General features: G+C 36.8%; 1 protein-coding gene across 2 annotated transcripts in view; it reads right to left on the bottom strand.

Annotated features, from left to right (window-relative positions):
* The window catches only part of LOC131057374 (uncharacterized), a 339,223-nt gene that overhangs the window by 261,925 nt on the left and 50,084 nt on the right, over positions 1-27,214 (bottom strand). For both annotated transcript variants that reach the window (XM_057991535.2, XM_057991533.2), the window contains exon 5: positions 7,928-7,997. In XM_057991535.2, coding sequence (XP_057847518.2) covers positions 7,928-7,997 — 70 coding nt within the window. The remainder of the gene's footprint in view (positions 1-7,927; positions 7,998-27,214) is intronic.

Below are 27,214 nucleotides of genomic sequence, written 5' to 3'. Positions count from 1 at the left end.
CTGGGAATCTCTGAGACGAAATAATCGTAAGGATTCAAGTCCCGAAATCGGCTCTTTTAGCCGAAAAGGCTTCACATGCCTAGGTCGCGCTATTCCCCCATTTTAGGCCGAAAACAAGAGCTTCAAAATAATGCAGTATCACTTCATTGAGCCGAAATTGAACAATAGGGGCAAAAGGCTGAAAAGGAAAAGGTAACAAAGTTCAAAATCGCTAAAACTCACAAAATAGCCTTGTGAGCCGAAAAGAACATAAATTGGACGCCGAAGTTGAAAGATATGAAGTCTCGCAAAATAGTTTAAGAATCCGAAAAGAAAAAAATGTTGCGCATTCTGGTCTTAGAGCTTGAAGTTAGAAAGCCAACGAAAATTGTGAAGAGGTAAGCTTAAAGGCCGAAACGAGAAAGCAACTTAAGTTTGCAAAATAACTCTATAAGCCGAATACCTCAGTTAGCCCGAAAACAACTCCAGATATGAAGTCACGCAAATCATACGAATACCCAAAAATCATTAGCAAAGGATGGAGTGAAACTTGAAGAGGCCGAAGTTCGGCATGTTAACCCCTGAAGTTCAACCTTTTCTATCATTTTGCAAACTTAGACTAAACCTAAACTCGACATTTCTAGTGTTTTTGTGAGGAACAAACAGTTCGCACAAATTGTCCTTAGAGCCCGAAGTTCCTTGAAAAATTAAAAAAGAGGGCGTTGAAATTTTGAAGCTAAATCGCCTAAAGGTCAAAATTTCACCTTTATTTGCCCAAATTCAAGAAAATGAAATGAATTCATTTAACAAGCGGGGCGAATAAGTGAATTTCGACATTTTTGTTAGATTTGAAAGGAAGGAAAAATCACACATTTAAAGCCTTAAGCCCGAGTTCCACCTAGCAAAGGGAGTAATTAGACCAAAAATCGCACCTTCTCAACAATATGGCCGAATCCCTCCCTTAAGGCACACAGTATAAAATATGAAATAATAACATAAGGTGAAAGTTCAAAGTTTTTTAAAATTTGTGAGAAAGAAAGCCAAAGAACTAAATCTTGCGTTTTAGCCAAATAGGTCAAAATTCATAGGGGGGGGCGTTACAATTTCAAACAAATCATTCACCTACCAAACGGAATCGCATCCTACCGGAGGAAAATTAAAATCACCATTCAAAGCTTGAAACCCTAATTTTGCAAGGGATGTTAAAAAGTTAAGTATATTTGTTAAATTAATTTATTTAATTTTTCAAACGATTAATCCAAGTTGAAATTTATCGTTTGCAGGACATCGCTGAAAGAACCAAGAGAGAGCCTGAAACGCAAATCGAAGAACGGTCGTGAGCGACACCAATGCAAGGATGCACCACAAAGCGCAAGGTCGAAGCAATGAGCCACGGGGAAACGCACCATCACCTAAACCGCAAAGTTGAAGTCCACCAACGAGACTGAAGACCAAGAACACAAAATGCTACCAATTGTGCATTCTCAAAAAAATACACAGTTGGATTTAATTCCAAAAATTCAGTTTTGAAAACTGAAATTGTTTATTGTAAAAAGCTGCCTGTGGGTCCCGCTCAAGATATTTTGAAACAAAGTGGAACACAGGTCAGTTGTGGACAGTTATGTCTAGCTACCTGATAGACAAGATTAAAGCCAAATAGTGGTAGGCAGTTGAGAAGGTGGTTGAATGGATAACTAAGAATTGAGTAGGCATGGGTTAAAGCTACCAACTTCTAGAAGGCAGATTCTAGCCCTTGGATGCAGTCAATCCAGGCCATCGATTCAGTTTGTAAATTCTATAAAAGGCAGGGGCCTTTCATTTGTAAAGGGTTAGATTTTTAGTCAATTAGAATAGGTTTCAGCAATTTAGATAGATGTTTTGGTGTGCAGGTATCTGATGGATTCGAGCTGATACCATTGAGGATATGTTGATTGTGTATCCTTGTGTATGGTTAGCCTAAGCCTTTAAATCATGCTTAGTTCAATTGCAGGTGTTCGTCTGAGCTGCGCCAAAATTGGGTGCTTAGCCATGCTCCTGCAGTCTACAAAAATTCCAAGTTCCCTTGAAGATTGCACCGTTCTTGCGAGATTGTGAGCCATTCTGACCAAGCAGGGATTGGTTATGTTGAATCTATCTACCTGCATACCAGTCTTATTAATTTTAGGTTTCCTAAACCCTTTTCTTTTGCTTTTATTTCCCAGTTTGAGAATTAGATACTGACCAACTTGTTGCAAAACATAAGGCCCCTTGTGCTCCTAGCAAAACACATCGACTATTGAGTTATCCCGCAGTCATAACCTGATAGTTTAAACCTTGAGGTCACCCCCATTGATCAATTAAAAACAACATTAGGGCTTCCTTACTTCAAGAGAGGATAGGATACTCGGCGAGATCATTCTATTCTGCATTGGCCGGATAGAGTTGCAGCGATGCGATTTTAGCCACGTCAACAAACGCATTATGCCTTGGAAGAAACTTAGGGCCTTTCAATGCATCTTGTGTGAATTGTTTTGAGGTTTTTAGACGCCCACCTTAGTTGAATTAGGTCCCTTTGATGCGAAAGGACAATTTTGCTTCTTTTCATTTCAACGCCCCTTTCCTTTGCTTGAAACAAACTTCATTTATTTTGCCTTATTCTCATGATTTTAACTTTCTAATCATTTTCGGCTCAAATCACATATATTGCACGATTTTCTCCTTGGATGATTTCAGCTCGAATCACATATATTGTGTGATTTCGGCTTGAAAGAGGTTTAATGGCGCGATTTCGAATTCTGTTCTCCCCTTTTGGCTTAAGAACTCTCCTTGTGCGATTTCGGCTCCTTGAATGATTTCGTGAACTTTTCTCACTTTTCGGCCTTAGAGGCCGATTTGTGAGCTTTATCTATAATCTAAGTAACCGTGTTCGCCAAATTTTCAGCTTTAGGTTCGAAATTCGGACAACCTATAAAAAGTTATAAAATTCGTAAAATTTGTCTGAAATTCGTACGCCATAGAGGTTAGTATATATTTTTTAGGTTATATCTTATTGTGCTAAAAATAAAAAATAGAGGTTAGAAATTCGTCTGAAATTTGTAATTCTTATTGTGCTAAAAATTAAAAAAAAATATCCGGGATATTACAGAGGCTCTTTTATTACAACTATGTAAGCTTGTTTGTTGTCATCTAGATTTATTTCATGGAGCACTTTAGATATATTGCTCACATAATGAATTGTATGTCTTTGTTTGAGCAAAAATTAACTATATTAATTATACATTAAAAACCATATATCTATATCTACATATATTAAATATGTCTTTGAATGTTTAGTGTTGTAGTAGAAAAACTCCATTGGTGAGGTAGCCACCAAGTTTCAACCCCTACTGGGTAATTGAGCTCATGAGCTTTCTACCTTTGTTGGGTCGTTGAGCTCCTAGGTTTGAACAAGTGTGGGGAATGATGAACCCCCCGAAAATGGCCAAAATAACAAACTTTTTCGACATTGATTCCACATTGACTCTGATTTTGTCTCAGACCAACCCTATTTCTAAGCAATTCAGTAATTTCACTCGTTTTTCTAGGATTTTGCAAGTGTTTGCAATGATTTTTTTCACTTTTTTGTCATTTTTGGGGATTTTAACATGATTTTAATGTGATTTAAGTGCAAAAAATCTTTGAAAATTGGGTCAATGCTTGGTCAACGCTTTTTTCATGAATCGGGATTTTTTTGGGGAATAAATTTGCTAGCTCCAGGATTCAAGATTAATGGGGTATAATCGCGATTTTTGGCAGACTATTATTCAACCTTACAATATAGAGAGAAATGATTAAAATGGGAGAACAATGTGATCACAATGAAAGCTACCTCTAAAACTAAATCAAACATTAAGCAACTATTGCTGTTCTTAATTCTGAAAATGCATAACACGTAGACCAATCAACTCGAAATCATACCAAATCAAAAGAAAATGACTAATATGGCATAAGCGACCATTTAAGAACCTTAAACCTACAACTCCGAAGTCCGTGACCAGTTGCATGCATCCCAAGGCAGCTAGGGAAAGGGCGGTCCAGCTGAAACATTCAATTAGCAATATAAAATTCAAAACAGAAAGCTATCATCTCGCCTTTGGTGGACATCATCACCTATGGGATAGAGAAAATCAAAGCCAATACCCATGTTGATATGCTCAGCAAACAAGGAGGTACGATCAAAATATTGGTTCAGCCACTATATGCCTAGCACACACCAAAAACACAACAGCAATCAGAAAACTGAAAATGTAATAGCAAACTCCATCACTCTGAAGCTCAATCTACTCCTCTGAATGAAAAATAGGCTCTCTCCCAGCTAGGTGCTATCTCTCAAGCATGAAACTGGTACAAGCTAGGAAGCACGCAACTTCGAAGCAAAGGTCTGGCACAATTTGGCAGCACTTCGTTATGAAAATGTTCAAAGATAACAAATGAGAGACCAAGATCTCATATTTATAGATTCTGAGACCCCAAATTCACCTCTAAATGGCATCCAAATTACACTTCCTCATTTGCATTTCATTTCAAGCATGACTTTGTCTTGGCATCCCCCTTCCTAGGCACAAAGTTCGAACTTTACCTTGGTCTCAACTTGCAACAAAAAAGAACATTGCACATGAACGTATATTTCATCCTTGGGCGCCTGACTTAGGAGAATAAATAAATTTTGAATATAATGCTCCTTTCATTTCCTAAGTCATCCAGCAATATAATTAAATATTAAACTTTAGAGTAAAGTTTTAATATTAAAGAAATCACTAACAAAACAAGTACTGATTAGTACCAAATTGAGCTATGGACTAAAGTGTTGAAAACCATCAAATTGAGTTGGGTCTGAACTCACAACTGAGCTACTAAAAATAGAACTGCCTGAAATGACACTTACTAAAAATAGTAAGTCCTAAAAACAACTCCAAAAAGACTGTTCTTCGAACCCTATAGCTCAACTCGAGAAACCCAAAAAAACCCAGTAATCAAGACAACCGACATCAACTTACTAAAAATAGTAAGTTCTGCAAACTCCCCTGCCATACATACCACTGCGAAGCTTACAGAAAACCCAGAAGGAAACTTTGATTCATTCTACCAAACTCCAATCAGAACATCCCTAAAAATTGCAAAGAGTCCTCCTAGAAAATAGGAAACCCTGATTCCTCATTCCAAACAGCCTACGGGTCTCCGAAATAGGCCATTGGACCTCTAATTACTCCTTACTGAGAAGGGAACATTACAGTATAGTTGTTATCATGACAAACCAAAGCTTTGTTTGAAGGAATTTGTCAATCAAAGCATCATTCGTTATTATCATTGTCCTAAGATGTTAGCATAGATTAGTCTCTCTAAATCCTCTTCCTTTTGCCTTTTGTTTAAGTTCGAATTAGTGCAGGAGAAGAGCATCACTGAATTGTTACATCAAATGATCAAGTTCTAGCTGTGATTCATAAATATAAGTCCCTTTGTGATACCAACATATCACATCATATTCAATGAGACTCTCCATTTGCAAAGTCAAGCCCTGACTAAAGAAACCTTGGAGTTATCTTATTTGATCACAATTTTTAGCATATAAGGTTTCCTTGTTCAGGAGAGGATAAAATACTTAGTATTTTATTATGTGTTTGAAGTGCATAAAAAACACTTCAACAGATAGCAATTAAATGAGATATGATTGATGAATACTAAACAATGTAAAATATCTAACTAACTCCTAATGCATCCAAATACAACATAAATAAATCTTTATCTTTCCTCATTAGATGCATACATATCAGGCATTAAAAGGGTTCATAATTTTTCTATGATTAGAATTTTGAGCTGTTATACACTATCTTTTGTTTTGGTAAGAATCATATTTATATTATTTTTCTTTTAATAAAAAAATTATAAGATTGTAAAAAAAATTCAAGATTGCAAGGTATAAAAATATAGAACAATAAATTGAATTTTACCTTAGATCCTATATTCAAAATTAAATCATGACATCGTTTATTATTCTTCAATCATAAGTAGTTGAGAAAATTTAGCATCCACTTTTCCGCTCTAGTTTGTTTTGGGGACTGTTGGCCAATCCCGACACCCGTTGGTCAGTCAAAGGAAAAATTAGGGTTTCCTATTTTCTAGGAGGACGCTTTGGCAGTTTTGGTGGCTTGCATGTTGGAGTTTTACAATTTTGATTCTAGATTCCTTCTGAGTTTTCATAAAGCTTCGCAATGATGGTACATGCGTAGCAATCAGTAGAGTTTGGTAAACTTACTATTTTTAAAGTATCCAAACAATAATTGATTTTGGCGTCCCTTTTGGAGGAATAAATGATTTAAAATAAAGGCAAATATTATCATGCTTTGGGCGTCCAAGTTGGCATTTGACTTCATTTCATTTCATGTCAATTTGGAGGGAGTTGAATTTGAATTTGAATTTGAATTTGGAGCTTCAAAGGCTATAAATAAAAGTGTTGGGCTCTTATTTTTGGTATCCATTGCTATTATAACAAAGTGTTGTCGAAATAATTTCAGACTCTCGCTTTGAGGGATGCATACCTCCCAATACCTTCAGTTTCGAGCTTGAAAGATAGCCCCTAACTGAATATTGTGATTGTTTCTCATTCAAAGGAGCAGATTGAGCTCAAAGAAGATGAAGATATTTGTTGTTTCTAGGTATTCTTCCTATGTTTTTCTCTTGGTTTGGCAATCCATTTTGCTAAGTTTCGTAGATTTTGGTGTTGATTTTGATTTTCTAGACAAAATCGCCCTTCTTGCCTAGTCGTACCATGCTAGAGGCTGCCTTGGGAAGCGTGCAATGATATTAGTTCAGACTTGCAAAAAGTTGTTGACTTTGTCTTCGGCATCTTCTCTTCAGGGATCATTCCCACTTGATTTCAAGTCATTTGGAGGAGTGTGGGTAAAGTTACGAGCATTTAGGTGATTTCTCTCCTTGTTGGTTTGTTATTTCAGTTAGCCATTCTTTATATCAGACCTGAGTTATTTACCTGTTTGGTTACTTTACATATGTTGGATAGCTCATATTTGTTAGAGAATCAATTTCTAATATTTTGGTGTGTTTAGATATCAATTTCTTATTGTAATTTGTAAACTAATGCTCTCATTGTAACGGTGAACTCAGTAGTACTGATCAGCCCTTGCTTATGGCATTTTAGATTTTGTATTTCCCACTGTAGAAGTGGAAGTGGATGGCTTAGCCGCCTATCTATTACTTCAATTGGGTTTCAAGTCCTCCCACCGAATAAGTGGTTGAGTGATTTTACTTTTAGTATTGTAATAAGTGTCCTCACGCTGAATAAGTGGTTGAGTGATTTTACTTTCAATATTGTATTAGCTGTCCTCCCACTGGAAAGTGGTAGAGTGATTTTACATTGAGTTGTTCTTTCCCACTGAGTAAGCGGAAGGGGTTGGCTTGCCGCCCAGCATTGTACTTCAGTTTTTCTGTGGAGCTAACGATCCCCTATTCACCATATGCTCTCACCTTCCCATATTGGGCTCTTGGTGAACGGAAAGTGGAAGGGTACCTTTCAGCAGCATTGTATTTCACTTTCCTAACCTTAACGGGTGCTTTGATGTGTTAAAAAATTAAAAAAAAAGGGGACATTTCAGAAAAGACTTCTAAACCTACAGATATTTTGCCATTGCATCTTTCACATTTATATGCACATATATCAAGCAACTAATGGGTTCATAATTTTTCTATGATTAGAATTTTGAACTGCTTTGATACACCATCTTTTGTTTTGGTAAAAATCATATATAATTATTATTTTTTAACATTAAAATTAGAAGATTAGAAGAAAATTCAAGATTGCAAGGTATAAAAAGATGGAACAAAAAATTGATTTTTACCTTAGTTCCTATATCCCGTATAAAATCAACCCATCATCTATAATCCTTCGATCATAAGTAGTTGAGAAAAGGCTTCTCACCTGCAAATATTTTGTGGATGGATCTTTCACATTTATTCTGAAACTCTCATTCCAATGTGGCTCTTTTGTCCTGCATATATAAAAAATGAATAAATATGAACATCCTCTTGTACAAGTCCAACTAATATGAAAAAATTCAATTTATAGCACTTCCAAAATAGGCACACATGCATTCTAACACATATACACACACACACATGCATAGATGCACATACACACACATGGGCACACACATACAAACATACACATAAACACACTTGCATACATACATGCATTCACAACAACAAAATCCCACAAACTAGATTTTAAAATATTTAATAATATTTTGATTATGTAAATGTACGCACATATAAAATACTTGAGACAACCTAGTCCTATAAGACACTATATGGAGCAAAATATTTACCACCAAGATCAATGAGCTACATGGCATAGTGTATTTTTCAAAGATTGTTATTCAATTGAGATACCACTAGATTAGAGTGGGGAAGTAGATATCCAAAAGACACTATTCAGGTGTCATTATGGGTACTATGAGTTCCTAGTCATGCCCTTTGAATTGACTAATGCTCCTGCAACCTTCTAGTCTTACTAAACCATATCTTCAATAAACAATTGTAGAAGTTTCTTGTGGCATTCTTTGACAATATTCTAGTTTACAACAAGACATGGGAAAATCATATTAAGCATCTTGATGAAGTGCTACGCATCATGGAGATACAATCCCTATTTGCCAAAGCTTCTGAGTGTGAGTTTGGGCTCAATGAGATTCTTTATTTGGGACATGTGATTGGTGCAAATGGAGTCCAAGATCATTAGGAGAAAATTCAGGCCATTTTGGATTAGCCCCCACCAAAGCCACTAACAGAGTTGAGGGGATTCTATGGCCTATGCAACTATTATAGGAGGTTTGTGAAAGGGGTTTTCGCAGCTTGGTGCACCTCATACAAAACTTATGAAGAAAGGAGCTTTCAGATGGTCAAATGAGGGTCAATTCACTTTTGATAGACTTAAGGAGGTGATGAGTACTTGTCCCGTTTTAGCGTTACATGACTAAACCTTTTGTTTTGGAGTGTGATGCTTTAGGTTAGGGAGTTGGGGCAATGCTGATGCAAAATAGGCACACCTATTTCCTATGAGAGCAGGGAGTTTTGAGATGCAAAGACATTATATTCCATCTACCATAAGGAGATGCTTTCCATCATGAATACATTGATGAAGTTCAAACTTCAAACAATATTTAGTAGGTGGGAAATTTGTGGTCCAAACGAATCACAAAAGCTTGAAATACTTCTTCGAGCAAAAAGATTTGAATTAGAGACAATTAAAGTGCGTAAATAAAATCTAGATTTTGATACAGTGTGTGTGAAGGGGAATAAAAACATCGTTTCAAAAGCACTTTCTAGGAAACCTGCTATTCACTCCTTGGCAAATATTTTAGCTAATTAGAAGGCTCCTTTTTTAGTTGAGTATTCCAAGAATACTTTGGCATGCAAACTGAAGGATGGTAAGATTCAGGATGACCAATACAGGATGGTAGATGATATCACCTACTACGAGCACAGGATCTACTTGGTGCCTAAATCAAAGCTAAAGAGAAGGATTTTGAAAGCCATTCATCATACCCACTTGCAAGACATCCAAGGTACTTCAAGACCTACTGGTAGATAAGAGAGAGATTCTCTTGGAAGGGTCTCAAAGATGATGACTTGTGGCACGTGCGTGAGTGCATGAATTGTCAACAAAACAAGTGTCATGTCCCCATCCTTAACCTAGAACATAATTGCAGTGACACACTTATGTGGACAAGAAGTGGCAAACCTTGAGCACCTATATCTAGTTAAAAGATAGAAGAAGAAATGTACTAAGATAGTTAGAGTAATAAGATATCCGGAAAATCATGCAGTCTTATGAATAAGACGATTTTCCATTAGTCACATTAGGAGTTATAAGTATAAATCAAGATCCAAGGTGAATGTTATCTCTATAAACACTATCATGGCAAGGATCACTACCTCAAATAAAGATAATAAGTAACATGTTCATTTCTTATACCAAGTGAGAAGACCACCTTCATGGAAGAAGGATTGAGATAATCAAGCTTATGAGAGAACATAATCAATCATGTTGACAAGATAACATCCTATATCAATCATCATCAAGACAACAAGGGAGAAGCATGGTACTAAACGAAGATATTTTTCATCATGAAAGAAGAATCAGATCATCAAGTTATTAATTGACAAATAGTAAAGATACAAGTGATCCATACATCAATCAGCATGATAACAGCGGAGCCATTTTGATAACTAGGCACCAAGAAGTTTGACCATCCATGCATACAAGATAGGAGATGACTACAAGAAATAGTTAATGGTCCCATAAAGATAATCATAGTAAGACATAGATAATACACCATTATGGAATAAGCAGCCAATTACTATGAAGTTGATCATCATTGTATCTAGATCCTACTTGAGACATACTATGGATATACAATCAGAAGATAAGAGAAGATCAATCATCAAGCTTTGATCAATTAAGTGATCATGTGCATTGACATAAGAACCGAAAGCATCCAGCTACTTCAGATCCCTTATCATAGATATTATGCCTTGATTGATAAGATTGTTCAAGCCTCTTGACAAATCAAGTATGTTGATTTAAGATTAATCATAACCATCAATAATATTAGCAAATTGATAAGCAAGGAATTTGTTAAGCATGATAAATGGCAGCGATTAAATGAATAAACTAATTGGTATCATTTGTATAAACCGATTGGGTTATGAAGAGGTGCAATTGGGGAGAGATATGTCTTTCCGGCATCCAAGAGGTACAACCCCTTCATCAAGTAAGATATAAAATGAAGATAAAACTCACTCCATTGAGGCATTGGATTCTTGTTTCTATTTCTACTTTATCCATTATTGGATCGACTCTTGTGAGCATCAGCCTGTTTGGCTAAATCAGTTGTAAGTTTATAACTCCATTTATGACACAACAACATTTATTGCAAGGGAGGAAAGCACATGTCAGACACAGAATCAACAATATTCTTGCAAGTTAATATATAATATCAGACACAACAACTGTATCAATAATACAGATCAGACATTGCATGGTTTAAGAGTTTATATCAGAGACAACAAATCCATATTGCTATACGAAATATCATACTATATATCATTGGACATTTACATTGCCATATTCGATATAGCAGAGATCCTATTGATCATTGCACTAAGTGCAAATATATGAATACATTAATTCACTTAGCATACATCTAGTTATCCAATCAGGAATAGCAATGATATTGACAAGAATATTTATCCTACTAATACCTAATATAAATATTGTTCTTGTAGAAACATAATATTATAGTTTTTATCAATTGCATAATTGGAGCATGCCAAGTGGTATCATATGGTATTAATCATAACTCATGAAGTCTCTTACAATTGATCTTTTCGAATTAATTGTCCCAATATCCTAAGTTTTTAAATAAGGCGATATTACAAGTGGTATCAAAGCATTATATTTTGTGGTTATATTGAATTGTTCCTAAAATAGGATATTACAACAAGTCAAAGCAAACTTTTCAAGCAAGATTATTGCAACCCTTACCCATACTTGAATAGAAATGGGAAAGTATATCCATGGATTTTATTATTGGTCTCCAGAAGGTGCGAGGCAAAGATTGTATCTTTGTGGTAGTTGATCATTTGACCAAGTTTTCACACTTCTTTGTCATGTCATCTGAGTATTAGGCACCTCAAATTGCAAATTTGTTCTTCATTGACGTGTTTAAACTCCATGGATTGCCAAAGAACATTGTCAATGATCAAGATAGAAGCAGAGAAAAGGGACTCGCCCAGACTCAGCGAGTCCGAGTCCGAGTCATGCTCGGCAAGTCCCAGGGGCTCAGACTCGGACTCATCCGAGTCTAGCGAGTAAAATCGCCAGACTCGCCGAGTTGGCGAGTTTGGCCCAGACTCGCCGAGTTGGCGAGTTTGGCCCAAACTCGCCAAACTCGGCGAGTCCCAAGCCTCGGACTCGGCCGGCGTAAGGGAAACAAAAAACACAAAAAAAAATTAATATGCAAAGTTTTTTGAAGTTTGTTTTTTTATGTTAATTGTCTTCTAGCCCTAAAAGTGACTTTCATTTCATTCACTTGCAAAAAAAGGAAGAGTAAAGTGAGTTGGGAAGAAAAACAAGAGTGCATAGAAGAAAAACCAGCAAGGAGGAAGCTCAAGTTTTCTTCAATTTGTCACATTGGAGCTGCATTGTGTTTCGATTTGGTGCATCAAGAGTTGGATAGGAAGACTTTGCAGCTCATTTCAAGCTTGTTGTAAGAGGTACAGTTGTTTTTTTGAAGATTAGTTTGTTTCTTGTATGCAAAAATTTAATTTTGTATCCATTTATTTTGAAAGTTTTACATCTTCTTTCAAAATCTTTTGTATGTGTGTATGTAGCATGTAGTATGTAGTTGTAGTGTTGTACTATGTAGGGTTTGTAAATTTTTATTTTTTTTAAAGTAGGGTTTGACAAACCCTACTTTTGTTTTTTTGAATGTATGTAATATGTGTTAATTTTATTTTGTATTTGTAATGTTTTATTGCAGCAAACTTCACTTTATTATTTCAATTTGCCTCAACTTCAAGTTTGACAAAACTATCCTAAAATGTCTACTTCAGCTTCTAGCCCCCCATTAGAAAGGACCCTACTTGGAAATATCATGAGGATTTTCCAGGGCAAGGGAAAGGGCAAACAAAATGTATGTTTTGAAAAACAATATTCCATGGAGGTATATATAGGCTGAAATACCATATTGCTGGTGTGCGTGGACGTGATGTCGAACCATGCCTAAAAGCAGTCCCTGAGGCCGTACGTGATTGTTATGTAATGGTTGAGGAGATTGAAAGAAAAAAGAAACAAAAGGAGGATCAAGGGGCCATTGGGAGAGAGACAGTTTTAGGAAGAGGGACACAGTTAGGTTGTGTTGGAGGCCCTTCTTCCTTACATCCATATTGTCCCACTCAGTTTGCTACTGCTGGTGCTTCCGTTTCTGCTTCTGCTTCTATAAGTGGCAATGCCACCGCCACTTCTCATGCTCCTACCACTAGTAGTTGTAGTGGGAATGTTACTATTGGACCTAGGATTCGTAAATCTAGGTTGGATTCCTTCTTTGTGCCTCGCACTACTCCTGGGTCCCAACCATCGCTTGAGGGCATGGGTTGGAACAAGGAGGTCCATGATGCTACTAAAATGGCAGTTGGCAGGTTTTGGAGCTACAGCTGTATTCCATTCTTTGTAGCCAGGTGAATGTTTTACTAACTTTTATGTTTGATAACTTTGATTGTTTTAATTTTTACACTTATCTCATTGAATTTTTATACTTAACTTATCTCATTGAGTTTCTTTGCGACAGGTCTCCTTATTGGCAACAAATGGTTGATGCCATTACCATATGCGGGGCGGGGTTCAAAGCCCCTAGTGAGAGTGATTTGAGGGGACCCATTTTGTCTCAAATGGTGGATGATGTGAAAAAGGATTTAGATGAACAATGCCACATATGGAGCACTAAAGGTTGCACCATCATAACTAATGGTTGGACGGATAGGAGAAATAGAACTCTCCTTAATTTTCTTGTTTCTTCCGCAGGTGATTGATTAATTTTAGTTTCATATAGTCTTTAATTTTTTATTTTTTATCTAATGATTTATTGAATGATCATTGACCTACCTTTTTTTTTTAATTTCAGGGGGCACCGTTTTCATCAAGTCCATTGATGCCTCCACCCATTGCAAGAATGCCACCTACCTATGTGAGCAGATAGAGGAGGTGATTCAAGATGTGGGTGAGGAGAACGTGGTACAGGCAGTGATCGACAATGCAGCAAATTATGTTGCTGCGGGTAAACTTTTGATTACAAACTAATTTTGCTTGCAAATTAATTACTATCTTGTAGTTTGTACCTCCATTAATTACAATTTACAATGCAACAAATTATGTTGTTGCAGGTAGACTATTGATGGAGAGGCACCCATCTATAGTTTGGACTCCATGTGCTGCTCATTGCATTGACCTCATGTTGGAGGATATTGGAAAAATCCCATGGGTCAAGAGATGTGTAGAAAGGGCAAGAAAAGTCTGCAAATTTGTATATAATCATTCATGGGTGTTGGCTCTTATGAGAAAATACACAGAGCAGAAGGAGTTAGCTTGTCCAGGAATCACAAGGTTTGCCACAAACTTTCTCACATTGCAGTCCATGCTTAGGTCCAAGTCTTCCTTGAGACGTATGATTGTTGGTGAGGAGTGGTCTTCCTCATCCTATGCTACCACCCCTACAGGGATAGAGATGGCAGACTGCATTTTTTATGAGCAAGGCTTTTGGGTCCCTTGTGATGAGATAGTGAAGGTAATTTTTTTATAAATTCTACAATTTAACTTCATGTTTTATAACTTATTATATGTATTCTCTTATTTGCTCATTTTTCTAAATTACACAATATTTTCAATTTTGCAGTTTGTTAAGCCCTTGGTGGTTTTGTTGCGAGTTGCGGATGGAGATAAGCCCGCAATGGGCTATATATATGAGGGCACGGATAGGGCGAAGGAGGCCATCAAATTCGTCTATCGAGCAGATGAGAGCAAGTATGGTCCCATTTGGGAGATCATTGATAGGAGATGGCATCATCAACTTCATAGGCCCATCCATGCGGCAGCCTATTATCTGAATCCGGCATTCCGTTTTATCCCTTCTTTCAAGGCTGATGTGGAGGTCCTTAATGGGCCATATGCAGTCATGGAGAAGATGGGACCTACTGGTACTTCTCAGATAGACCTTTTTCGAGAGCTACATATGTTCTCAGATGCACAAGGGGAGACCTTCTCTCGTCCTGTCGCCAAAGACGGTAGGACAACTATGATGCCAGGTAAAAATAAATTGTTAGGCTTAATTTTAGTTTTATTCAATACTATATTATAACTTGTTAAATGAGTTCATGAGTGAGACTGATTTTATTTATTTTTCTCAATTCAAACTCAGATCATTGGTGGAACTTTTTTGGCCCAAAGACACCAAATATTCAGAAGTTGGCCATTCGCATCTTGAGCCAACCATGCAGCGCATCAGGTTCTGAGCGCAATTGGAGTATGTTTGAGCACATACACTCCAAGAGGAGCAATAGATTATCTGTGGAGAAGATGAATGATCTCGTCTTTGTTCACTACAACCTCCGCCTGAGAATGAGAAAGAATGCAATAGTTGACATGTCTCCTATCATTCTAGATGAGGTTGATCTTGAAGTAGAGTGGGCCAATGAGAATCAGACAGCTCCTGGGACTCCTATAGCTGTATTTAGTGATGATGACATTGATTGGATTGACTAGGTAGATATAGAGGCTGAGGCTGTAGCCATGGCAGAGGAGGAGCAGAGAGCACAAGCAGAGATAGGAAATACTGAGACTTAGAGTGACACAGTTGTTCCTGATGTTGGCGAGCCTGACACAGCTGTCCTGATGTTGGTGAGCATGGCGTTGTGTCACGGGGAGCGACTATGGTTGCTGAATCATCCAGGACCTACTTTAAACACCTTCGCAGGGGGCCAGGGCGAGAGGGTGCAGTTGCACGGCCCTCTGAGCCATAGGCTTGTACACTTGTAGTTGTATTTAGTATTTACTATTTACCTTTGGTATTTGTATGAAACATTTGATGATGATCATATGATGACATGGATTTTTTATTCCATGAGTTTTGTAATATTGTATACATTTGACAATATTTATATATCTATGTTTGTTATTTTCTTCAGCTACAATTTGCGTTTATGCTTATGTGATTGATGTATACTTGTGTATGTAATCAAATGAGCCGAGTTTGATGATGTTTTTGTGTCTTTAAGGTGTATTCAATAAAGGGTGTCTGAAACAAGTTTTAAATCTTTAAAAATCTCTAAATTTCTTGAGTTTTTCACTTTCCCGAGTCCAGCGAATCTGACGCCGAGTCCTGAGTCCGAGTCCGAGTTGGCCTTGCCGAGTCCGAGCCGAGTCCGAGTCCTGTTTCTTTGGATAGAAGGTTTCTCAGTTCTTTTTGCCAAGATCTATTCAAGTTGGATGGCATGGAGTTGATCCCGCGCACCAATTACCACACTCAAACAAACGGTCAAATGGAGATTGTGAACAAATGGGTGGAAGATTATTTGCATAATTACATTTCAAGGTAGTAGAACACATGGATTGGATGGTTGCACTTGGGTGAGCATTGTTATAATACCTCCTATCATATGTCGATTAGGTTTTAAAGCACTGTATGGATATGATGCTACATCTTTCATAAAAATTGTCTTTTGGTGATAGGAGAGCTCCTAAGGCTAAGATTTAAATTTAGAAGAGCCAGGACATCCTTAGGACTCTTAAGGATAATCTTCAAAGTGCCCAAAATCAGCAGATGGTATATACAAATAGGCACATAGTGGAGAGAATTTTTGAGGTGTGTGACTTAGTTTTCTTGTGCCTTTAGCTATACAAGCAATCTTCTCTAAAGAAGAGTGGTGTACAGAAGTTGAAACCTCATTTCTATGGCCCTTACAAGATTGTTCAGAGGGTTTGTAAGGTAGCTTATGAGCTAGAGCTACCATAAAATAGTAAGATTCATAATGTGTTCCACATCTCGTGCCTTAAAAAGGCACTTGGGCAGCATATCACATCATCACCTGAGCTTCCACCATTAGATGAGGAGGTCATATTGGTTTTAGTTCTTGAAGCTATTCTAGATGTCAGATAGAGGAGATTGAGGAGCAAGGTAATTAAGTATCTTATTAGGTGGAGAGAGTTACCCATAAAGGCTATCACTTGGAAAGGTGAACAAATTCTTGGGCATCCTATTTTACTATTGCTCAAGGACAAGCAATATCGGTAAGGGAGGATTGTAATGTCTACTTCTGAGAAGCAATCAGAGGTGACCATTAAGTCTTTTTGATTCTTGTAGGCTAAGGTTTGTTTAATTATTTAAAGTTGTCCAATAAAGTACATTTTACGAATAGCTTTATTTAATTAATTTAATAAAGTGACTTAAGTGAAAAATTCAAAATAAATATTAAAGTCACTTTATTAGATGGGCTTTAATGAATTATTTAAAAGCGGATAATTGAAAAGAAAATTGGGATAGTACTATGGGTTTTTATAAAATGAGATTTTGGGGCTCATTTCTTCATGGTTGGATTATTTTATCTATTTTGGATTTGCAAAAGCTTCTTGTGGAGCTAAAAGCCTAGGACAAAAACCCTAAGGGAAACTGACTTTGATAGTGAAATGTCTACACTATTTGTTAATGGTGGAGCCACTTAGATTTCATAGGTGGGTTCGACCAGAGTTACAGGACTCGCAGAGTTTGGCCAAGACTCAACGAGTCCGGGTCACCTTTGCCGAGGCCAGAGGATCCTGCACTCAGACTCAGCAAAGTCTAGCCAGGTCTGCGCAAACTCGCAAGTCTGTCAGACTTGCCGAGTCCTGAGCCCTAGAATCTGCCGCCCAACAAGGAAATAAAAGGCAAAAAAAAATTAAAAAGTTAGTGTAGTCTCCATTAGAAATAAATTTCAAGGACGTGAAAAGTGATAAATCCAACTCAAACCTTGTATTTTGATGGATATTCTACAAATTATTTTTTGAGCATTAGATATTAGCCAATAGAAAAAATAAATCTCAACGCCTTTATAAAATAATAAGTCGTTTGAGCTTTTGGGGTCGCTGCCCCAAAACCCCTGCGGGGGTGCTGCCCCTCGACCCCGCCCTGTACCGCGACAAGGAGCGCGCTAGGGACGCTGCCCCTGGACCACGCAAGGGGACCTGCCCCTTGACCTTGTCTTGGGGGCATGTTATGACCTAATTCACACATCGCCCCATCACAGATGGGGACCCCCTCTTTTTGTTTTTCTTTTAGGGTTTTGTCTTAGTTCTGCATATTCATAAATCTTCATTTTGAGAGAGTTAAGAGTTTTGAGGTCATTCCAGGCCAGATTGAGAATTTATACTCATAATTGAATTTGAATGCCGCTAAAATGCTCAGAAGGTCTGAAGAACGAGGATCGTAATTGCTTTAGGTCATTTCTGACAACATGTTAATTTTAGAAGTTTTTGCTTTTTCTGCTTTTTGAAAGTGCCATATGGGTTTTGTTCTTCGAATCAAATTATTACTACCCATTTTCTCGGAATTTGAAAATATTGTCTCTAGGTATAAAAAGCAAGGCTTTGAAATTTTTGCATTTTTCTGAGATTAGAGTTTTGTGCCTTAGGTCATTCTGGTCCTACCCATGTCTTTAGATTCGAAAATTCTTGCTTCTAAGTATAAAAAGCAAGGGTTTGAAAAAAATTTCTTTTTTCTGAGATTAGAGTTTCAGTCCTTATACCAAATTATTCTTACCTATGTTCTCAGATGTTGAAAATTATGTCTTTAAGGGTAAAAAGAAAAATGCAAACCCTAATTAGGGTTTTGTTCCAGAATATCGGCCATTTTATTAGTACCCGTGTTCTCAGATTAAAAAAATAAGGTCTCCAAGTGCAAAAAGAAAAATGGAAATCCAAATTAGGGTTTATGTTCCAAATGAACCAGCAAGGTATGAACATGGTAGTTATACTATTGATCAAGTCTAAAGGAGGGGATAAGAAATGGCACATTAAAAATTTTGCCCAAGTTGAAGAAGTAAAAATGGCAGATAAGTTCGACAAGGCTCAAAGTTAGGCAAGTGGAATGGCAAATGATCAGTCAAAATCGTCCAAGAATGTCAAGCATAGAAGAAATTTAAGCAGAATCAATGTCTGCCAAGGCATAGGAGAGTTGTCCAAGTAAAATTGTCTGACAAATGTTAAACTCCTACCGAGGGTTAACTAATCCATGGCAAGAGTTACTGTAATGTCCCTACTATTTAGAGATCATTAACCTACTAAAAAGATTGTTAGAACATGACATACGTATATGTATATATAAGTAATCTAAATTATAATCTAACTTCAATGCTTATTTAACATCATCATAATTTTTATCTAATTAAAAGGATATGAATGCCATACAAAGTATGTCCTTAGGCGGTCGTGCGGCTCGCCTTCTTGGAACCCCTTGGTTCCAAGATGTCCTTAGGCGGCCGTGAAGCTCGCCCTCTTGGAACCCCTTGGTTCCAAGCCCTCCAGGAAATCGAAGATGAGTTCGAATCCTGTCTTGGGTGTAACCTCTTACACCCAAGCCCTCCAAGGAAGACCCTTGTCTTTCCTTGCCTTGGGTGATGCCTTCATCATCCAAGTCCTCAGAGGGGATCGGCCCGACCTTGAGTCCTGTCTCGGGTATAACCTCTTATACCCAAGACAGCCAAGGAAGACCTTTGCCTTTCCTTGTCTTGGGTGATGCCTCCATCATCCAAGTCCACAAGGGGAAGTGACCAGATCCTTCTCTTCTTGGTTGATTTTTAGTCAACCAAGTCATACGTTTGCATAATAGTTTCAATTCATAAACTATCCCTTGAGTTAACATGAATTCCTAATGTATTCTTTAACTTATAAACATCAATGTGTTATATCATCTTTAACATGTACATTACATTTCATTAAATACCTTTGTATTAAATAATGCTTCCTAATGTGTAAACTTGTGTATACAACCATTACATGATTATGCCCTTTGCCTATATTTAATGACCAGTGAATACTACAGATTAATTAATACATATATATTCACTAAAATACAATTAACATCACCTATTAATTAACATTACACTTTACCCATTAACTAGCATTAAGGAGTATTACATATTAACTAATAATAATGATGTTACATATTAACTAATATGAGCACATTAACTAATATAATTATATTATTTAATACCTGAAACCCTTTGTTCCTTACCTTCCGACTACAGTAGAAGACCCTCCTTCTGTTTTCTCCCTTTCCCGTTCCCCCTTTACTCCTTACCGCTGCTAACTTAAATAACCCGTGAGGGGTTGTGCCCCTCCACGGCCCCTCCCGCACGAAGTGGTGCGTGGGTAACCGCAGCCTAGGCTGCGGTTACCCACGCACCACTTCGTGCGGGAGGGGCCGTGGAGGGGCACAACCCCTCACGGGTTATTTAAGTTATGTTTTGTTTGTAATATATATAAATTAAATATATTAAATATTATATATTGTTTCCTTTTTAATATATTAAATATTAAATACATTTCATTTAAATATATAAAATACTAAATAACATTTCATTTAAATATATTAAATATTACATATTAAAATATATTTAAATATCTTTCCATTTAAATATATATAAAATATCATTTCCTTTATTAAAACAAATTAAATATATATTTTATTTTTCATAGAATACTTAGATTATTATTTAATATATCAAATGTATTACCAATTTAATCATTTGTTTGATAATACTTTTCCTTATTTAATCCATATTTAATGATTTATTTCCTCTTAGTATATTAATTATTATCTAATAAATTTACATTGGTGATACTGTTAACTCTTTCCTTATGATAATCGATATTATTCCTTAATCGCTACTAACCATAACTGATGACTATTATCAAACTAACCATCATCTCCCCTCAAACCGATATTGCGTAAGTCCCTACTTGTCGTCTTTCAACCTTAGAGGAAAATCGTAAAGTCTCATAAATGAGACAATTTTCCGATTTCATTTATATGATTAAATATAATAACATTAAATAATTAATAATTTTAAATATTTATTCGTTGGTAATTATTATATAATTAATAATAATAACTTCTTTATTTAGGGTCTCTCTCTCTTTCTCTCCATATGTATAACGACCCAGGAGGAGACATGACAGTTACTCAAACTCCTTCCTAGGGTTAAGCTTATTCATACACAAGAATGTCTGACAATCTTCTAAGTGCACCTCATGTCCAAGCTAAAATTGTTCGACAAATGGCAAACTCCTACCAAGGGTCAATTAACTCATGGCGAAAGTTAGCAAACTCCTATGTACAGTCAAGCTTGGATCAAAGAAGAAATGGCTAAGTGTATGCAACTTTCATCATGTCCAACACCCTCCAAAGTCCGCCTTGTCCTAGGATTGACAAAGTCCGCCTTGATGAAGCATGGCACAAGGAATATAAAGTTCGCTCAAGAAGACATGTTAAGCATTCTTTAAGGTTCACCTATGGTTGACAAAGTCTGCCTAGGGAGAAGAAAGGGTAAAGTGTGTGGCACAAGCAAATAAAAAATATGTCCAAATTCTTTCCATGTTCGCCTAGACAAAAAGGCCTTCCTAGTTGGCAATAAAAGATGACATGGCATTTCAAAGGGGTTGAAATTGGCAAGTGCAATGACTTGGCATTTAAAACAATTAAAGTCAATAAAATATATGACATGTCAAGTTCGAACTTCTAGAAGATAGAATAAAGCAAATAAAACTTTCTAAAACATGATGGAAGCTTCTAAGGATAAAGTTCGAATTTCCTAAAGGATAAAACAATTAAACTTTCTAATTTTTGCAAACATGAAAGAGAATCTTCCAAGCTTCCTTCTAGAAGAAGGCAAAGAGTTCGAATTTCCTAAAGATAGAATAAAACAATAAAGCTTCTAGAAGCAATCCAAGAAGCTATAAAGACAAGGTTTTACCATCACTTCTCTTTGCCAAATTCAAGAAGCATAAGTCTATCTGCAAAATCGCTAAGAGTGATCAGGGTAAGCAGCTCAAAACCATAAAAGATTATCAAATTCATGCCAAAATCTGATCATATTATCAGATTAGCCTTGCAAGAGTAAAGCAAATTCAAGGGTTTGAAGGAAATAAGTTCGATATTTTCCTCAAATTTGCCATTGATAACAGTTTGAAGGAGTAAATTCTACCTTGATCATCTCCAGAAGGAGGAATAAAGCAGGTCCAAGGGTTTGAAAAGGACATTCAAAAAGTTCAAGTTCGCTATTAACAAGGTTTGCTGATAAAATTTTGAGTTCACCATTAATCATCCTTGAATCTGCCTTGGTAGAAAGAATCCAAATCTGCACATAGTCTTAATAATCCTTCAAACCTGCACTTCATTTTACTAAGAAAGCAAAACAAATTTGGAGGAAGATACATATCTCAGACTCATCCAAGATCATCATACACAGCAAATTGAAGGTTTGGTAGCAAACTTTTGTAAACCCTGCCCTACCAAAAAGAAGGTAATCTAAACTCACATATCCAAGGATTTGGAAGCCAAACGAAATTGTCCAACTGCTGCAATCATGATCCGTAAGGTTGAAGATAACAAACTAAGGGTTTGCTTAGTATCCTAAGTTCTTAATCGCCTCTAAACCCACCTTGGAAGAGAAAGATTGATCAAGTTTGATTCACATGTGATGATCTTTCAAGTATGATACAAACCTGTCCAAAGCCTATAAAATTCGCCATGGAAATGAGAAATAAAGCATTCCAAGGGTTTGGAAACGAAGCAAAATTGTTTAAACTGCTATCCAAAGCAGCAATCAAAGAAAGTTAGAAGATTGGAGGTTTGCTGGACACAAAGGAATACACATGTTTGCCATAAAGAAAAGTATGAACAAACTTAAGATTGTGTCCAAGCACAAAACTTGTCCAAGGATGTGGAATGTTCGCCCATGTTCAACAAAGAAAATTCTCAAAATTTGCTGAGGAAATAGAGTAAGAACAAAAGTGTTCAAACTTCTTCCAATTCCGCCTTGGCAACAACTTTGTCCAAAGAAATCAAGCACAAAATTTGTCCAATAAATTGAGAACTTCGCCTTGTCAAGAGGAAGACATTTAAACATGAAAACTTTTCCATAAAACTTTGACATAACCTCACCTAAGTTCACCTAAGGATGGACAATCAAATATGACACAAGAAGAAGTTTGCCAAATAAGCAAGATAAAATGGTCTGATCTTGTTCCTAAATCTGCTCTTGACAAAAGGACATATGACCGTTCAAAAGTTCTTCCAAGAACTAATCCGAGACATGAATTAGGCAAGACAAACAAGATTCCAGTTTGCCTAAGGGAAAAGAAAGTCAAAAAAAATTGAAAGATGATTGTCCAATTGACGAGAAGCATACCAAGGCATAGGATGTGCAAATTGAAATAAATTCCTTCCAAAATCACAAACCCTAAGGCATGAAGAAATTGTCCAAACCCTTGCAAGTCAATCATACACTAATACATTGATTTATCCAGACATAAATGGAATATGTGAAGATAGTGATACCTAACCAGAGACTTAAAATTGAGAACAAAATCACCATGCCAGAAAGATGAAATTCTGATCACAATGCACATAAAATCAAACCAAAATGATGGGAAATAAATTTGTCACATGAAATATTTTTAATTCACAACACTTAGAAAATTTTGTCAAAATTTAAAATTTCTAGAAAGTTCTAGAAGATTCCTGGATAAAATCAAATTTTTGAGAGAAGAAATAAAACTTTCTATTTTGGAAAGATTAAAACCAAAAAAACAATAAAAATTATTCAAAAATTAAAAAAACAATAAAACAAATCAAAAACTTCTAAATTTAAGAACCCTTAACTCAATATATGTAAGAACCCTGCAGGTTCTAAATCTCCTGAAATACTATTGCTGATTTGTTTTTGGATTTTCAAGGGATTTTGAACAATTTCTAAATAAAAATAACAAGTGCACCAGGCAAGAATTGCTCATATAACTAAATAGATACCAAATATGGAACAATTGAATCTATATTATGCATTTAGTAACTGTTGCAAATAAAACTAATACATAAAACATACTCGTAGGTGCTCAGTTTATTTTAAATAAAGAATTCTGGAGTTTGCCAGCCAAAGGAAACTAACCAAAATTAAAGTACAAGTCCAGAATACAATTTCTTCAGGCCAAAAAAGAGATGAATCCACCTGATTATGCTGGGCATTGGGAATGGTGCAACTAGATTGCAAATTAGAAAGGCGTTTCAGCCTCCCAGTCAAAACGTCCCTTTCTTGGACCCCACGTGCCAAGCTTGAATTGTACAGCCAGGAACTGGAAACTGTACGGCTGCTTATTCCAATGAAATATGCTGCAAAAAGGGGCGTCTAACCTGATTTGCCCTTTCCTTATTGAAAAATCCGCAATATCTGAAATAAAGAATCTCTGTTGAAGCACAATAAGACTTCTGAAAGAAGTCTTCAAAATGGCAATAATTCAGCTGATCTTCCACAGCCTCACAATCACAGATCCAAGAAGAATTTCACTTCTCCAATGGCCAAACCTCTAAAACCTGTTGTGCTTTGCACTGCACACCCCGTCCTTGACGGAGACCCCCTCTTTGCTCGCGTAGGAGAGAGAGGCTCCTCCCGTGGTCAAACGTCTGAAATCCCGAGTTTCAGGTCAGACCAAGCAAATACCTGAACTCCATCAAAAGAGAAATCGCACATTTTCCTATGAATGCCCGAAAAGGATTTCAAGCTCTCAAAATCAGCTTAAAGAGCTGAAATGCTAAGTTCCCAAGTTCACGTTTTAGGCTTTATGCCCAAAAAGGAGAAAGGGGGCTAAGTTCACAAATTCCCTCTCATCTGCCCAAAAATCTCAATTAGCCAATATACGAATTCAAGTGGCAAACTTTCAATTCATGCTAAATGACCGAAATTTTCCAAGTCATGCAACACTGTCATTTAGGCCGAAATTAAACAAGTTAGAAATTAGAGTCGCGCAGAATGGCTCTTTGAGCCGAAAATCATAAGGTCAAAGTCATGCATTTTAACCTAAAGGCAAAAAGTTCGACATTTTGTTTGATTTGCAAGGAGAGATCGATCATTTTGAGCCAAAACCCGAACTTTCATGAGCAAACTTCAATGTTTAAAGAGAAAATCACAGAAAGAAGACATTCACCCGAAGAAGGTGAAATGAGAAAAGCGTCTAAGTTTGCAAAAGCCTCTTCTAGGCCGAAGTTTCTAATGTCATATCCTCTAACAGGCTGAAAATAAATGAGTTTCAAATCACAAATTCGGCCTATAGGCCGAAAATGGAGAATAGGTGAAATGCATCCAAGGAAATAGATCACACATTTTGGTCAAATTGGCCAAACTTCTTAAGATAGACGTTCAACTTGACAAAACAAAGAGTCACGCGAATCATTCAAATACCTAGATCGCGCAAAATGGCCCAAATGCCCAAATTTCATATTGGGAGGGCATTTAGAAATCGCACAATGTGGTTTAAATATCTGAATTCCCTTAAAGTAAAAGGGGTGTTTAAGCATTTCTCATACAATTGCTTCATAGGCCGAAAAAGAACAATAAGTTCAAATCACGCAAAAAAAGGGCAAGGGGCCAAGTCACGCGATTTAGCTTGGTAGGCCGGAATATAAGGTGAAATCAGAACCTTGCAAAATCGGCTTGCAAGCCGAAAATTACAAAGTGCAAACTCGCAAAGTATTGTTTTAGGCCGAAGGACTCTAAACTCCAAAACCGAACATTCTGAGTCGAGCCCGAAGTCGCCTATGAACAAGAAGTCGAAATCTCCCAAAAAGGTAGAATACCCGAATTTGGCAATTAAGAAGGTGAAAGCGTTTAAAACTAAGAGCAAGATCGCCCTTTCACGTCGAATTGGCCAAATTTAAACAGAGGGACATTTAAAAGAAACATTTCACAAGAGCTTCTCAAGCCCGAACTTCACCGAGATGAAGCCAGACATTAAATAAAATTTAATATTTGTCAAATTGATTGATTAAAGGTGAAATTGATTGTTTGCGGGAAAACGACATCGGCAAGAGCTAAAGTGACAACTTAACACAAGATCAAAGCCAAGCACTGGAAGCTGGAGAAGAAGATGCAAGAGCGCGAGTTCGAAACCAAGCATTGGGAAGCATGCCGCTGGACCCCAAATTGAAGTCCACCACCGAGACCAAAGACAAAGAACATTCAAAATGCAACGAGTGTGTGCATTCTTTGAAGAACATACAACTGGATTTAATTCCAGAAATTCAGTTTAAAAAATTGAAATTGTATAATGTAAGGCTGCCTGTGGGTCCCGCTCAAGATATTTTGAAACAAAGTGGAACACAGGTCAGTTATGTTCAACTACGAGATAGACCCAAATTGAAGCCAAATAGTGATAGGTAGTTGAGATAGTGGTTGGGGGGATAGCTGAGAATTGAGTGGGCATGGGTAAAGTTGCCAGGCTTCTGGAAGGCAAATTGCAACCCTTGGATGCAGTCGATCCTGGCCATTGATTCAGATTTGCAAAATCTATAAAAGGCAGGATGCCTCTCATTGTAAAGGGTTAGACTCTAGTTAGACTGTTAGATAGTTAGATTTTTAGGCAGTTAGAATAGGTTAGAGTTTTGTAGAAGGTTAAATTTTAGTAGTAGCATAGAGATGCTACAAAAATTGTTGTAATAGGCAGCTGGAATCAATATAATGGACATTAATTTGGTGTTTATCATCTTGGTTTTAGTCTATGTGCATGGTTTCTATCAGCATTTTAGATAGATCTTTCTTTTGAGTGTGCAGGTATTTCATGGATTCAAGCTCATACCATTGAGGATATACTGATTGTATGTTCTTGTGTATGGTTAGCCTGAGCCTTTAATTGTGTTTAGTTCAAATGTAGGTGTCCATCTGAGCTGCACCAGAATTGGGTGCTTAGCCATGCATTTGCAGTCTGAAAATCTTCCAAGTCCCCTTGAAGATTGCACCGTTCCTATGAAGTTGTGAGTTATTCTGGCCGAGAAGGGATTGGTTATGTTGAATCCGTCTACCCGCATACCGGTCTTGTTAATCTAAGGTCTCCTAAACCCTTCTCTTTTGCTTTCATTTCCCAGTTCGAGAATCAGAATCTGACTAGCTTGTTGCAAAACGTAAGACCCCTTGTGCTCCCAGCAAAAAACACATATACCGTTGAGCTATCCCGCAATCAAGAACTGACTTTTAGAACCTTGAGGTTGTCCCCTTTGATCAACTAAAACAACATATGGCTTCCTTATACATGAGAGGATAGGATACTCGGCGAGATCATTCTATTATGCATTGGCCGGATAGAGTTGCAACGATACGACTTTAGCCTCGTCAACAAAACCCTTGTCAAGGAATTCCACAGAGAAAAATAGAAGCAATGTCAAATAATCAATAATCAATAATAGAGGTTGAATTGCTTGCTTTGCCTTTATAAACCCAAAAAGGCATAATTCTCCAAAAAGTGTGATTTCCTCTTGAAAGGAGTTAAATACATTTAAAATGTATTTAATATACTTTATGCAACATTTGAATTAATTCCCCACTTGGACATACCCTTTTGATATTCACTTTATAT

This window comes from Cryptomeria japonica, chromosome 5 (genome assembly GCF_030272615.1).
Source record: "Cryptomeria japonica chromosome 5, Sugi_1.0, whole genome shotgun sequence".
NCBI lineage: Eukaryota > Viridiplantae > Streptophyta > Pinopsida > Cupressales > Cupressaceae > Cryptomeria > Cryptomeria japonica.
This window is presented reverse-complemented; position numbering and strand designations above follow the sequence as displayed.